Source organism: Scophthalmus maximus, chromosome 15 (assembly GCF_022379125.1).
Source record: "Scophthalmus maximus strain ysfricsl-2021 chromosome 15, ASM2237912v1, whole genome shotgun sequence".
In the NCBI taxonomy this organism is placed as follows: Eukaryota; Metazoa; Chordata; class Actinopteri; order Pleuronectiformes; family Scophthalmidae; genus Scophthalmus; species Scophthalmus maximus.
This window is the reverse complement of record NC_061529.1, coordinates 9,231,006-9,246,149: the sequence shown is the minus strand read 5'-3', so window position 1 is coordinate 9,246,149 and position 15,144 is coordinate 9,231,006. Positions and strand designations below refer to the sequence as shown.

General features: G+C 45.9%; 1 protein-coding gene across 1 annotated transcript in view; it reads right to left on the bottom strand.

The window, feature by feature from the left end:
- Positions 1-3,987: 3,987 nt before the first annotated feature.
- Positions 3,988-15,144, bottom strand: part of si:ch1073-358c10.1 (mitochondrial peptide methionine sulfoxide reductase) — a 29,643-nt gene continuing 18,486 nt past the window's right edge. Inside the window, exons 5-6 of the mRNA XM_035610764.2 lie at positions 13,492-13,598; positions 3,988-4,390 (exon numbers count right to left, since the gene is read on the bottom strand). Of these exons, the coding sequence (XP_035466657.2) occupies positions 4,217-4,390; positions 13,492-13,598 (281 nt within the window). The 3' untranslated portion in view covers positions 3,988-4,216. The remainder of the gene's footprint in view (positions 4,391-13,491; positions 13,599-15,144) is intronic.

The window sequence follows — 15,144 nt, the reverse complement described above, 5'->3', positions numbered from 1 at the left end:
GCACAACACTTTACTTGCCTGTCTTCTGTTCTAATCGAGGTCTCATTGGCAGCGTTCAAACACACCTGTGTGAGGTGAGGCTCAGATGACTCCAGGCCCAGATGGACCGAGCAGATAAAGGCAGAAAATGAACAGAAGAGAGAGAAGGAGGGAGGGGGATGGGGGGTGGTGGTGGTGGAAATTTAGCTGTTACATTAGTGCCTCAGCTGTAAAATGTCAAACTTTGATTGTTGCGCAACCATCCTTGTAGCGGTTTGATTAAAACAACATGATACTCTCGACGTGTCTGAATCGAGCCGGTGGAATCTTCCTCTAACAAGAGAATGCACAGGTGCAACTGCCTTAACCTCTTTGTTTTTCACTTTCCTTTCCAGTTTTCTATCCCCCCCCCCCCCCCCCCCCCCAACGCTTTTACCCGGCACCATTCCTGCCAGGTTCCCATTGTCTTCTACTTTCCTCTAACAACTCTCCTTAAGCCCCTTTTTGTCAGCAGCCCCCCCCAGTCAGTGGTTAGTGTGCAGAAGACACTCAGCAGTTATTTCTGTGTTTCCTGTGTGTCATGTGGTGGTAGCTTGAACTAGCGAGCATGGCTGACAACTCCCAGGCTCCCAGGTGCAGAGTGTCACTGTGTGGGCCGTCAGCCAGAAAGCCAGTGGGCAAGTTAGCAAGCCAACGAGGCCCTGCAGCACGTGCTGCCCTCCACCCCCGCCCTTAACCCATCGCTATTCCCTGCAGGAAGGAGAACAGGCTTATGAAAATTTCTCCATGGGAAAGAACACACGTCAGTGTACTGCGTGTGGGAGCTTGTTTCTAAGTTTTGGGATAAGGGTATATGAGGTTATTGTTGCACCAAACTAAACCTTTTTGAGTTTTAAGTTCCAATCATCAACATGACTGAGACGCAGGAGCCTCAAGGGCCATTTGCAGATCTACTGTATTTGGAACGAGCTTGTCCTTTTTACGGCGGAGTTCAGGGGTCAGGCTCTGCCGCCGGAGAAGACCTCGAGTGAAACCAGCATGCAGGGGCACCAGGGTTTTGCCCTCTTCCCCCAGCTCGCCCCCAGGCCGCAGATGCAGCGACCCAGACAAGGCTGCACTTCTCTGGGCAGCACAGAGAGACTGCTGTGCTCCGGTTCCTGGAGCCCTGATGCTCTGATTGAGACCCTGCGCCCATGCAGGAACCAGAGGGAGGGGAAGGGAGAGCTGGGGAGGGCATGCAAACACATCTGGCATCTGCAAAACCCTGCACACAACTCTCATATCGCCCTCAGAGAAATGTACAAGCCATGTAGGGAAATGCAAGCTCTGTTTCCCCTCTTATCACATATGCTGAAGATACACACAACCACACACATATATTCACGTGTGTGCCTACTACCTCTACAAAGCAGAAAAGTAATTATATGAGGAGCAGGAGGAGAAGGCACAACAATTCTCCAGCTGGTAGGACAGCGCCCGAACACAACGCCCTGCTATTGTTCTATTTATACAGCTTACCAGACAATGCTGTGTTGGTGTCTCACAAAAACAAATTATTTTGTCGCATCTAAAGAGAAGTAAAGCACGGCTTCTTTCAATGATCCATGGTATTGTATGTGCATACAGTAAGATCTATGGGAGCCCTCATGGGGAAGATAAATGTAAAGCGGTGAAAGGAGGACACAATAGAGAGCAAATCGGAGTGCAAGAAATGTGTGTGGGCGCATGTCTCTGCAAGGTGTCTTTTAGGAGTGTTTGTTTCTTCTGCGTGGGCGCTACCTTGTGCATTAGGCGTCAGTACAGGACGAAGTCAGAGGTAGTGGTTGGGACGTGTGTGTGTGTGTGTGTGTGTGTGTGTGTGTGTGTACATGTGTGGGTAAGAGTGCAGAGTGCTTCTGATAAACAACCAGCACCTCTTTGTTTTCAGCCCACTCTGACACAAGCCTACCACACACATTTTCACAAACCTATTCTTTACCTCTTGTAGATGGGCAACAATTTTTCTTTTTTCCCTATGGGCTTTTTTCAGAGAATCTGACATTGGACGGTAAAAACATGCTTGTGAGAGGATAATGGCGTAAGATACTGAATTCACGAACATGGTCGGGTTCATGTGCCTGTGAGCTTCCTCCTCTCTTCGGGGTGACTGAGCAGAGGTCAGCGAGAGGCACAGCACCGAGCTGGAGTGGTGCGCTCTCTGTGGCCAGCTGTGGGGCCACTGAAGGCCCATCTGCAAACAATAGGCTCTGTCTGAAGGGCACACACGGCCTAGTTCGTGTCCTGCCCTGCCTCACTGTGTTTGTGTATAGATGCGTATACGAGAGTACCATGCATTTCCATGCCCCATTTGAATCTATTACAAAAGGAATGCACATGAAAGCATACACTTACACATGCAGCTAATTATAGGTGTCACTTTAATGTGTCTCCATTAAAACTTGGTAATTTTCCACAGCAGCTCTTCCTACATATAATAGACTCATAACCTTGTCACAACGCCCATCTCTATAATGTGGCAGAAATAAACAGAATCATGCCGTGCCTCGCTGGGGCACCACGCGACGAATTTATATCATAGCAGATGGATGCAGATTCGTGTGGTTAAAGCCCTCGCGCCATTCCTGCTTTCAAAACCGTAGAAATTGAGATTATTAAAAGGTTATCTGCCCTCGCACACTCGACAAAAACACAACAGCATGCAAAAGTATAGCCGGGCTGGAAAACAGCTAGCTGGCACAACCACATACCACTCGGCGTGGTTCGATCAAGCACGCCACAGCTTCACTCACACGCGCTGCTGCATGCAGGCACATGCAAAAATATCTGTCCCAATATTAAAATAGGCCCTGAGAGGTTGCACCTGCACCTGTGCCCTGGTCCACACCTACACACAGGTGTCAGGATGTGACACACACACACACACACACACAGAGAGAAAGATAGAAGAGAGGGAGGGGGGAAAACAAGAGCAGGGTGAATCACACTATACTGCGGTCGACTGAAAAGCTTTTCTCTAGATATCATCTCTGTATTTTGGAGTCTAACCATGAGTGTGATTTTCATAAAAAAAACCAACTAAAAAAAGACTTTCAAGTTAATGCGTTTAAAAATAACCAGCAAGGCACACAAATATTATTCAGAAATGGATCGTGGCTCTATGATTATTAGAATTATATTTGACATTTATTCATAATTATGGGTTTTGGGAGGGGGGTAGTGGAGTAAGAGTGTGTCACATATTACATACATGAGTGCCTCAAGTGTCTCATTCTGCAAGCCAGAAAGAGTGAAATGTCTATCTGTGTGTCACAGTGACTCATATCCATTTGTCCCTTGTGGCTTATCATCATTTTTTTTTAATAGTAAGAGGTAATGTAAATGTGTTTAGTCTGTTTTGTCTGTGGTACATTTATCGGTTATTTATAACAAAATGAAGAGGGGCTGCATTTAACTTATTTAAAGCTGCGTCTTTACCTAGTAAAATGATATGATCGTATCAAAGTCTGCAATGAAAAAAACATATTTTTCAGAGGGGTCTGAACTCTGTGTTTAAGTTTTAGGATGGATGTAAAATGTCTGCCGGCTTAGAAAAGCACAAACTGTGAATATTACACCATTTCTTTACCAGTGTGTCACATGAAGAAAAAACAGAATCAGCTGCCATTTTTTGAGAAATGTCGCCACCCTATGGAAGCTGAGTGCGTCTGCAATACCATAGACATCTACAGCTATGCATTAGTCAAGTTTAATTCTAGCATTTTTTTATTTAGCTCCTTTTCATTTTCATTTCTTATTTTTATATCGTACAATAAGCACTTTGAATTACTCTCTGTTTGAACATTGCTACACAAGGAAGATCACTGTTCATTGTATGTATTCTCCATGTCTGGCAGTAAGCAAGGACCCCCTGAGGCTTAGTGATGAACTTGTGATTTGACTCATATGGTCTTAAGTTAAAAACACCGACAGATACACTAGTAAAATATTTATATACGCACATAAGCAGAATATTTTTTTATTAGTTTATTTGTCAGGGATAATGCAAAAAAAAACCATGTAGCAGGTTACAATAACATGATACAGATGTATTGCATATAGGTTTTCTAGCCTATGCCAATTTGCAACCCCTGTCCCTGGTTAGGATTTTTTCTACTTACGGCTTTACTACTCAGGGCCTAACAACTTTGTGCCGACAAAAATCCTCATCCATCATCCGATACTTCCCTTTAAATTTCTCTCACACTTCATCGTTTCTGGCTCCGATGGGACACGAGACGCCGGTGCCTTTGACCACACAGACGCCCTTAGGAACCTTCTTCAGGTACTGCTGGTGATAGTCCTCAGCGTAGTAGAACTGCTGCCCCTCCAGGATCTCTGTTGTGATGGGACCGTAGCCTTTTTTATCCAACTCCTAGGGGTAAAAGCACAAGCATAAAGTGATAATTACTATGCAATTGTTTATGTTGATGAAAAAGGTTGCATTTTACAGAAAATCAAGCAATCAATGTAACTCTACAAATTCTAATCCTACATTTTGTTCAAATTGGGCACAAAATATGTTTTCTATGTGGATACCATTCTTTGTCAATGATGATTGGGTTCAATCCTTCCATCTTTGAGTTGAATCAATAGAAAATGCCCCTAATATTCAGAATCTTCATTTTTTTCTCCAGATTCTGCAACCCGTTTCCATCACCGAAGTCATGACACAGATTCAGCTGCACTTCCTCGGAACGAGCGCGACTTTGAAATGGTTTGTTGCGCACTGCATCGGACGTGAACTCTCTATACCGCTCACTAATACAGTAAAGAGTGTTTTGCTCCTCAACTAGAAAGCCGGGTTGATTGAGCGACAGAAGAAAGGAACATCTTTTTCTTTATCTTTGTGGTGCAGCTTGCCTCTGTGGCTCTCTCTGTGGGACGAAGCATCAAAGAGGATCCGCGCTCTTTGTGGAACTCCTTAAGACTCTTTCACACTTTACACTTCTCTAAACATCGAGAGAGAAGGCTTCAAACGCGCTGAGACGGCGCACTCGCAGAAACGCACAATGAACACCCCTGACAGATGTTTCAAAGGTATACCTGCTGTGCTGAGGGCCTTTCTCCGTCTAATAATACAAGCGCACGGCCCGCTCCATATCAGTGCTCCTGAGAGCTGACAAAACAGCACGTCGTGGGTGCACTAAGGACCGTCTGTGGGCAACAAGTAGCTTACATGTAGCGCGCTGCACGGAGGAGCTTGGCTTTGTGGAGGCGTCAGTTGGCAGGGTTGAGCAAGCAACCGTGATACAGAAGCCAAACGTTCTCAATCCAGGCTTAACCTGTTCTTATCAGCTTCTGCATACATCCCGACTCTGCACGGCACTGTGTCACAGACACTTTTGGGAGAACTGCTCTTCTGAAAGGTGGTAAAACTTGAAAATGGGCCATTTTTAGTTCGCAGCTTGCTCCTTTTATCGAGGCCGTGGTCGGGATGAGTTCACAAAGGTTACGGTGGAGTCCGAGAAGGCAATTCTGTCAGGCAGCTTCACAAGACACTTGCGCAGCAGTATCCACTTTCCCCTTTGCGGAACTGTATGATCTTTTACGCAGAAATATGGTGAAAGACACATATTTGATTTTAAATCCTTGGGCGTGACGATGTAAAGACTGCGAGGAGACACATATTCCAGGATGTAGCTGCAACAATCAATAGGTTTACATAAACAATTGGCTCAAGTTACGTTAAACATAAAAGGTGTTGCTCAAAGTGATGAAGACAATAATCATCCAACTTTGCAATCCCTCCGAATCCTTCTCGTTGATGTCAAACCCCGTTTTCAGGGACGAAGCTTGAATAACGCCAAAGTCAGTTAGACAGACAAAAGTTAGAGAATAGCTGGTGATTATGGTGGAGCACTCAGCTAAAGAGCTGCATATTTCCTTCAGGAGTTGAGATCAAAACTGAGCTCAGAGAAATGTGAAACATGTGTCAGGTGAAAAAAATAATAATATCTCCATATTGATCCAAATGCTCCATGTCAACTGGAAAAGCTGCTTTGCTGACATGTTCACAACTTCGTGGGATGATACAATATTGTGTTCGCAGGATGTTTTGCTGCCACCAAGTGGCCAACAAATATCACGAGGGTATAAGGAATGAGTGACAAATTAGATGAGTTTAGTTCCTTAGTAAGAAACGGGATCTTCAGGTACCTTGTGTCTCTGAAACTCTACTGGGGGGATGGACATTACTTTCTTTCAAATTGAATCTCTCCCCATTTTGTTGTCGGTGACGGTGGAGAGAGCTTTAAAGCAAAGTGGTTCAAAAACTCCTATTAATTTGAGCCGGGATCATATTCATTTCAAATAGTGAGAATGATTCACACGATTGAAGCCTTCATCCTGCGAGGAGCCACACCAATGGAACCGTAAGTTGTTCTGGAAGGTGTCTATTTTTTCAGGAGTCAAATTTGGTAAATAAACTTTATTTGTTGGCCAGAAAGTAGTCAAACTTAAAAAAATTGAGAGTCTAAATAATCAGGAAGTAAAATAACCTCCACCTGCTTTATGCATTATTTGTGTAAAATATCCCGAGGATGATAAAGTCTTGGACAAATAATCAAGTGCAGCAGGGTAATGTGTCCTTTAGTCCACATGGAGGCAGTGTGGTACTAGATGTGCGTGCGTGCGTGTGTGTTTTGTGCGCGTGTGTGTGATTTTCGCTGGAGGTGATGCAGTGGACTCGGTAAATCAAAGCTCCGCGCCCCACAGAGCGGCTGAGGCAGCGGCTGACCTCTAAGTCCTCAGTGGCTGCCGCTACAATGTGAGGGCTCTACTCTCCCTGCAGGAAGGACCCAGTGTCCACACAGCAAACTACAGCACAACGCCGCCCCTTGCGCACGCAGCACCAGCATCACGAGCACACACCTTTCAAATGCACGTGAGTGTGCAGTCAGGAGAAGAGCAATTTCCCCTGCTTTCATCCAACAGCACTGTAGTTTAAAAAAGAAAAGAAAGAAAAAGACGCCACACAAACAAGCATGGAGATCTGCACAGCGTGGCCTAATTAATCAGTCATCACCACCGAACCACTGTTGTAGTGAACCCTCCAGGGCACAGGGTGCTTCACGTGAGGAGAACACAACGTCCAAGAAAAGGCCTGCTACTCCCGAGCATAGCGTATACACCCCCGCACCACTCCCTCGCTCTCCATCCAACCCTCCACAACAGTCACAACACGGCGGCCATTTTAGATCTATAAATCAGAATGCATGGCGTCATGCCACTGTGTATAACCTTATGTGGCTTTGCTTTCTCTCCCTCCCTCCCTCTCTCTCTCTCTCTCTCTCTCTCTCTCTCTCTCTCACTGCAGCAGCAGCAGCAGCAGAGTAATGTAAGGAAGAATGTGGAGGGTGAAAAAGGCAAAGATGGAGGAGAGTAAATTTGCAGAGAGGACGAGCGAAACGGACGTCGTCAAGTTGGTGATGACGTTCACATGTCGAAATTTGTACATGTTCGTGCGAGATAGGACTGAAACAAAGGGAAATGTGTGTGTGTGTGTGTGTGTGTGTGTACACGTGTACGCACTCCTCAGTTGTGGTGTCACAAAAAGCCACTTTATGTGGACTCGCCTCCTGTTTTACAGATTAAAAACCATCAGATTCAAGAGGTGGTTTTTGGTTAAGGTTATGATTATGATTAAGGTTGGTTATAAGACTGGGTTAAATATTAAGGGAATGAATGTAAGTCAACGCAATGTCCTCCTAACTGACCACATGTGTGTGTGTGTGTGTGTGTGTCCAGGGCTGAGCTCACTCAGCCCAGTCAGCCCTTCCTTTCTTCACGCCTGTCGGAAAGACTCCCCTGTCAAAGACATGGCTGAACGGGTACATCTCTCCCTCTCTCTCCTCCTTTGCTGAATCTCTCCATCTACCTCCATTGCTGCTTCTCTCCTCTGTCATTCTCTCGCCCTCTCTCCCACGTGAACACAGACCATCTCTTCGTGCTACCAAGTCGTCCCTGCTATCCAGCCAAGCGAGAGAGCCCCTCTCGCCATCGCCATCAACACAAGAGTCGGCCCCAGGACACAAATAGGAGGTGACACTCGGAGAGAGGGTGGAGGTGGTGGAGGAAGGAGGAGTAAAAATGTACGCTCTCCTCTCTTCCTTAACCCACTGTCTTGTTTTCTCTCTGTCCTTTTTCTCCCTCAGAAGGCCTACGGCTGCAGAGCGCAAGGGGGAAGAGGCATAGAGTTTGTGACACCCGATGACTCATGGCGAAGACATTTAAGGAGGGATGTGACCTCAATTCGGCAATTTATGTAATCACCCATTAATCCACTCCTGTTACTGGTCTATGGTTTACCAGTTGAAGATTTCTTCTCACCTTTGTTAGTGTATTTTTTTTTCTTCTTTTAATCGCCGTCATCTCAGTGTTGATTTCAAATTCAAAATCAAATTTGCCTAACAATGAGCATAATTTGGCGCAGGATTACAAAAGCGTGGCGTGCAAGGTTTTCAAAGCGTGTACAGGCAAACACTGAGATCTTTTAGTTGGTTAAAGTAACAAATGTCACCGTAAATATAATCCCTTACTGGGCGGTCCTGTTGATTTACTATGTGACTGCAAATTTTTCAGATTCACGATTCCCCTATGAGGTGCACAGAGGGAACTAAATAAGAGAGCATAAAATGAAAATACCTAGCAAGAATACTGCAGTTAAATAAAGCCTTGAGTCAAAATTCAAAAGACATCAACACAAAAACTTGATCTCTTCCGTTCGCTGCAGCTGCACACCAGAACAATTGTGGCCCAAAAAAATGTAAATACACTTGGAGTACTGCAGACAGCCGGCAAAAGCGGCTCCGCGGTACAACGCTGGTAATATATTGTGGCTGTGCCTGAAAACACACGAAATGGCCTGACATGATACTTATCAACTAGTCCACTGCACCACGCTTGCCCTCAATGACCTCAGGGAGAGAGAGAGAGAGAGAGAGAGAGAGAGAGAGAGAGAGAGAGAGAAGTAATGGAGAGAGGAAGACGGAGAAAGACAGACAGGGAGAGAAAAGAGATGGTGCAGAGACACACGCAGGGAGAGAGGGAGGGAGGTGAAGGAGAAGAGCATCACCGTGAGACTGATGGAATGAAAAGAGAGAAAAAGATACTGAAAGACATTATGATTTTTTCGTTCCTGTGAGGTTCAATAAAAATTCCCTACATGTTTAACAGCCATGTGCATCACTGCGGCTGTGTGTGTGTGTTAAAGGATGTGTATTCCGTCTGTGTGTCTGTCTATGCACAGAGGATGAAGAGTCCCCCCCCCCCATCTCTCTTTCTCTCCCCCCACGGGTCAGGCATCCATTTTAGCTGGGCTCTAATCTTCAGCGAGCGCGCCTACATTTTGTGAGCGAGGAAGCCAACGCTCCTACATTTTGAGCGGGAGAAAAGGATGCACGCACTTCAGTCTCGGAGCGCGGCGGTGCGCGCTCCTATGTTTTTTTGTTTTCGATTTTTTTTTTTTTACCCCCCTCTCTTTTTCCAGGGCAGACAACAAGTCGCTCAACATCTGAAGACTGAAAACGCAGGAGAACAGCCGTGCATTTTTCTAAAAAAACAAAATTGCCTTTTTACATTTCAGCTGCAATTCAAACGGCTGTATCTCACTCGAACGGGGTTAACAAGTTTTTTGTGAACATTGAACCAGTAAGAATTTTCTATCACTGTCTTTTATCATACTGTTTTAGAGCTACATAAGCCAGATGTGTGGTTGTCATCAATACATTTAGCAAAACGATATTAAGGTTTTCATGTAACGCCCAGACAGACTATAAAATGTGCGGGCTGGGGAATAGTTCGAAGGGAAAATCTGACTTTTGAATACTTTCAAAATGGGCGACGTGAGCTTGTGTGATTACGAAACCTGCTGATGCTGTGCCCCCTTTTTAAAAACCGCAGGGCTTCTCCTCAAGACTTCTCGCCTTAAAACGATCCCCCCCCATTTTTTTTTATTCCAACCATCATCTAAACCCCTGCGTTCCCCCCCTCCATCCCCCTTTCAAGCTCATTAAGTTAGGATGCCTTATCAGAGGGCACACTCACCCCTCCAAGGCCCTACACACGTGCATGTGTGACAGACACAATATTCAAGCTGGCTTGATAAACCCTATTGTTCCAAACGTGAGCACACACACACACACACACGCGCACACGCACACGCACACACGCACGCACGCACACACACACACACACACACACACGCACACACACACACGCACGCACGCACACACACACGCACACACACACACGCACACACACACACACACACACACACACACGGAACCCATGTTCTCCCATTTTCCTCTCCAAACCCTAACCTGACCCACCCCCACCCCACACTCTCCTCCTAATCAACTCTTCCCATCCCTTCTCTCTTACCCCTCCACTCGCACCCCCACACACCCCCCTCACCCAGCTCTGGGGGGACACATTTTAGCAAAGAGGGAGGGATGGAGGGAAAGACAGAGAGAGAGGAGAAAGAGAGAGTGAGAGACGGGGCTGACGGAGGGAGGGAGAGAAAGAGATGCACTCCTCTTCTCAGCTCTGCTGCCACAGAGGCTTGGCTACAGAAGCCTTTGATGTTCTGCAAATTTCAAATTTCATTATAGAGAACTCCGTTCTCCTCTCCCCTCTCCCTCGTCTCCCCCCTCTCTGCTCTTGCGCTTAAACAAGCTTTTCTGCCTCACTCTCCTCCTCCCCCCGAACAACCCCTCCTTCCCTCCAATGCTGAAGTTAAGAAACTGAAAGCCCTGCAGAAGAGACTTCTCGTATGGGTTAATTATTCATTGGGCTGTGCGTGTATGTGCCAAATGTATGTCTGTACTTCACGTGTGTATGTGTGTGTGTGTGTGTGTGTGTGTGTGTGTGTGTGTGAGTCATTGGCTGGCGGTGGGGCGGAATCTGGATTTAGGGATGACTGACGATCTCTGGTCATCTTACATCGTCGCCAGCCACTCCACCGAACATGAGCGCACTTTTTCCAAATAAGAGAACGTTGGCCTTTTAGGATGAAACACACGCACGCACACACACACACACGCACAACCTCACGCGTAGAGACAGACGCACATTAAGCAAACCCTTCGTCTGTGGAGATGCAATTTTTTAAGCCCCGCGTTGTTGAGACTCAGCGTCAATGCGGCAGGGCAGCCATTTCAGGGCGGGAAGCCGCCATTTTGGTTCAGAGCGTGTCAGCTGCTTTGAGAAGATACATGTCCCAGCGGCCCCCATATGAAACTGGGGTGCCACTGAGTTGGTTGACAGATCGCTGGTGTCAGCAGCGTTGGTGGGGAGAGAGAAGGAGAGAAAAGCCTGAGTGTTGTTTCTCCTCTGGGTGTTTATACATGTGAGTTCTGCGAGTGTCTGCTGCATTATTTTGTGCCGTTATATTAACTCGATGGACCCTGGACTCCGCCCCCCCCCCCCCCCCCCCCCCCTTTTCCCCCTTTGGTTTTCACTCAGTTTATTTACTTGTGGCAAAGTGATTTCCTGTCATATATCGTTATTCTCACAATAAAGCTACTGATTTTCTAACTTGCATGAAATTTCTTAATGTGTGCTCACAGCAATAATAATTGCATCCCATTCGCAACGAGAGAACGCCAGTGCTTCGGGAATGAAAACACATTTATGGGACATTGCAAGCCTGTAAGATAAAGCAGAGCTTAATACATTTTGTTGCTACTGTTTTTCTTTGTTGGCTTTGACAGAATAATCCCGCCTCAAGGTCCATTTAGCTGCTGTTGTTATTTGGAGATTTGGGTCATTCACATGATCTTCATCAGCCGTTGAAACTCCTTTGTCAAATTGTGGAGTTTCAAGATTTAATGAAATGTTTATGTTGTAATAATTATCAAATGACATTATTCTACCATTGGACGTTATTTTATTACTGTCAAGAAAGAACTTCAAAACTCAACCTTAAAGACGACATGGATGAGGAGTTGTAACGATGCACAGAAAACTATATCAATTTGAAGATCAGCAATTTCCACTGCTAAAAGGTATGTTAAGGGTGGGATTGTTTTGTTAACTGTTGTAACTGCAGGTTTCAAGGTCGAGAATGAAATAACTCATAAGTATTTCTCTCATTTCTTTTTGTGAAGAATATATTTTGGCTCTACAGATCGAGAGAGGCCAAAATCGAGAGAGAGATCGAGAGAGAACGGTTAGATTTCCTAAACACTGCGAGTGTATGCCTTATTTGTGTGTGTGTGTGTGTGTATGTGCGCGTGTGTGGGGTCACCGTCAGTTGATAGCCTGTCCGTCATGGCCCTCTGATCTGATTGCGCCCCCCCCCCCCCCCCCTGTTTTCCTCCCCCACCTCTCCACCTTGCTGGTCCCATCTGCCATTCCTCTCTCACCTCTGACCCAAGCCCAAGGCCAAGGTTGGGAGGTTGTTGTCATGGCAACATGGCAGCCCTGTGGCCTGTGACTGCTGACCCCCAGAGTCCTAAGTAACCATGACGATTGTGATTTGCTCCCCTCTGCCCCCTGCCAGATTCTCCATGAATACCATTTAGAGAGGGAAGGGACGAGCACATCAACCTGATGGAGGGGTCAACGAATGGATGGACGGACAGATGGACGGAAAGAACAAAAGGGCGACGCGTGTGCCACTGAAAGGGAGAGATTTAGAAATGAGTTTTGACGACCTATCGACCCATTTCCTCTCTTTCAGGGGGCAACAATTTGATGCAGGTGGGGATCAACTGAACAGAGGCGGCTTTGCTTAACGAAACCGTATCAAACTCCAAAAGGTCACCAACTCCAGACGCTTTGGATTGTTATTCAAATAACTGGGACAACACCACCCCGCAGCTCCGCCCCACTTAACGGCCAAAAAGGTTTGTTGTTGTTTTTTGAATAATGATAAAATGAAGAAAAATAAAGATAACATTCTGATAAACCTCCTTTTGTTGATGTTACTCTTTAACATGGGGCATTGGGGCAATGCGTTTTATACTATGTCTCAATACTAAATAGAAAAACGACCAAAATAAGCTGCTTTCAGACATGCACGGATGTCCAGACGCAAAATGTTGCTACGGATATTTTCCTGCCAGCCCCCTTGTCAAATTTCCGAAAAATATGAGAATACAGCAGGAAAATATCCTGAAAATTCCCAGCTGGCATTTGGGCATTATGTCATGCCTCATGCATGCTCGTCCCAGGCGCCATCCCTCGGCTGCATGTTCCGGAAATGGTCCTGCTGTTGTGAATGTGTCTGACTTGACCAATCTTCTCCTGCATTCTTCATATGTGAACCGAAAACTTCCGAAACCCAATTTTCCCAGAGTTCCTCTGTGAGAACCCCCTCAATGTGCGTCAGTATTCACATGCTTCAACACTTGTCCATCACAAACTCTGCTGCTGCTGCCGTACTTCACACATGGTTTGGTTGTATGTAACTCCGTACTTGAGGTAACGTCATAATGAAACATTGAGATTGTGTGTGCGCAGTTATTTCACCTGCTGGAAGGCCACTTTGCTCCTCAATGCGAGCTCCAGTTGCATGGGGTTGGAGGTGTAAATGGCGGAACGATACTGAGAACCATGGTCATTCTGCTGCCTCATACCTGCATAAACACACACACACACACACACACACACACAAAGGGACAAGACGGCTGACAAAATGAGCCCAAGTACCACAATCATTGCATGATAAACGATTTTCACAGTGATGTCATCACCCGGCATCTTGAATTGATGAAGCTAAACGAATTCCAAGATCACAGCAGATTTGGGCTTTCATCGAGGAGGCCTGCGGTGTGTAGGTGTACGGGCTCACGCAGGTGGGTGCATCCTCCTCTTCCCTTTCCGTCGTCTAAGTGGCACTGTCAAAATTTTCATCAGCTTTACATCAGCGTGTTTGGAGGAGGCCCAGCCCTTGTGTACCTTGATTAGGGCGCCAAGCAGCTGCCATCACGTCTATGCTTTTAAGATGCTACAATACAGTTACAATAGCAGCTCTTGCATCCGTGGACCTCTCACTGGCAGCCATTCTCTCCGTCTTCATCTCTCGCCATCTCTCCCACACAGCCTTTATTTCTGGTTACTGATGAGGAGCATCATTATTATTTATTATTATATATTACTTTTTAGCCTTTCTCAATCTTTGGCCGTCTGTCATGGGCAGGGGCGAGTGCCATGCGACAGTGACGTCGGCTTAGTTCAGGCCTCCCCCTCTTTCCCGCCACTGTTTATTGAAGTTGGTCAAGCTTTGGCTATTGATCAGTGATTTCCAATTAAAATGAAGGTGCAAAGATTTGTGGTATATATCCGAGCAGACATCAATGGCGGAGCTGGTTCTGTGATTCTGCTTCTGTCGGTGAACACTTTTTTCATGCAGCGTATTTGTCATATAACAGTTTCCGCATAATTTAGTTTTGGCCACTTGAGGTAACAAGCTGTAAACACAACAACAACAACAACAACAACAACAACATACAATATTATCACCTTACAAAGCTGGTATGTGAACATGTTGGCAAACCGTTGCCTATTAACACATCAGACAAGCATCCAGATTAGACACATTAGTATTTTTTTGGAGTTCTTTTTGTGTCTTTTGGACATATCAAGTCCAACAGTCTTCTTTTGGCTCTGTTTTGCTCTCCACCACCCTCTGAGGGGTTGTGCAATGTGCAGGCAAGCTGGAGCCACACGATGCTGACACCTCCATGACACGGTGACCTGCATATCTTGTTCTCTTCAGATGAAATGATGTCTTACATCATGGTGAGTCACAACCGATATCTGTGACGCAGTCTGTTCAGATACAACGGTCAGAACTATTCTTCTGGTCTTCGTTCTTCAGACGGCACTCACCGAATAAACTCACGAACCAATGTTGCTGCCGCAGACAATTTGCTTCACTCAAAATGTGCTCAACCATGTCAATGGCTTCTGTGGTCCAAATAAAAAACAAACAAACATGTTTTTGCGGTTACCACACTGAACTAAACACAGTCAAAATGGCCAATCTCTTTCTCTTCTCATTCCCTCCATTCTTAACTTTCACACAACCTGTCCATCTCAGCTGGAGCTCTCTTCAGCGGGTCCTAACTATAACATGCAGTAGGCTGACGTTTGGCAGGAATAACATTCATCATGGTCAGC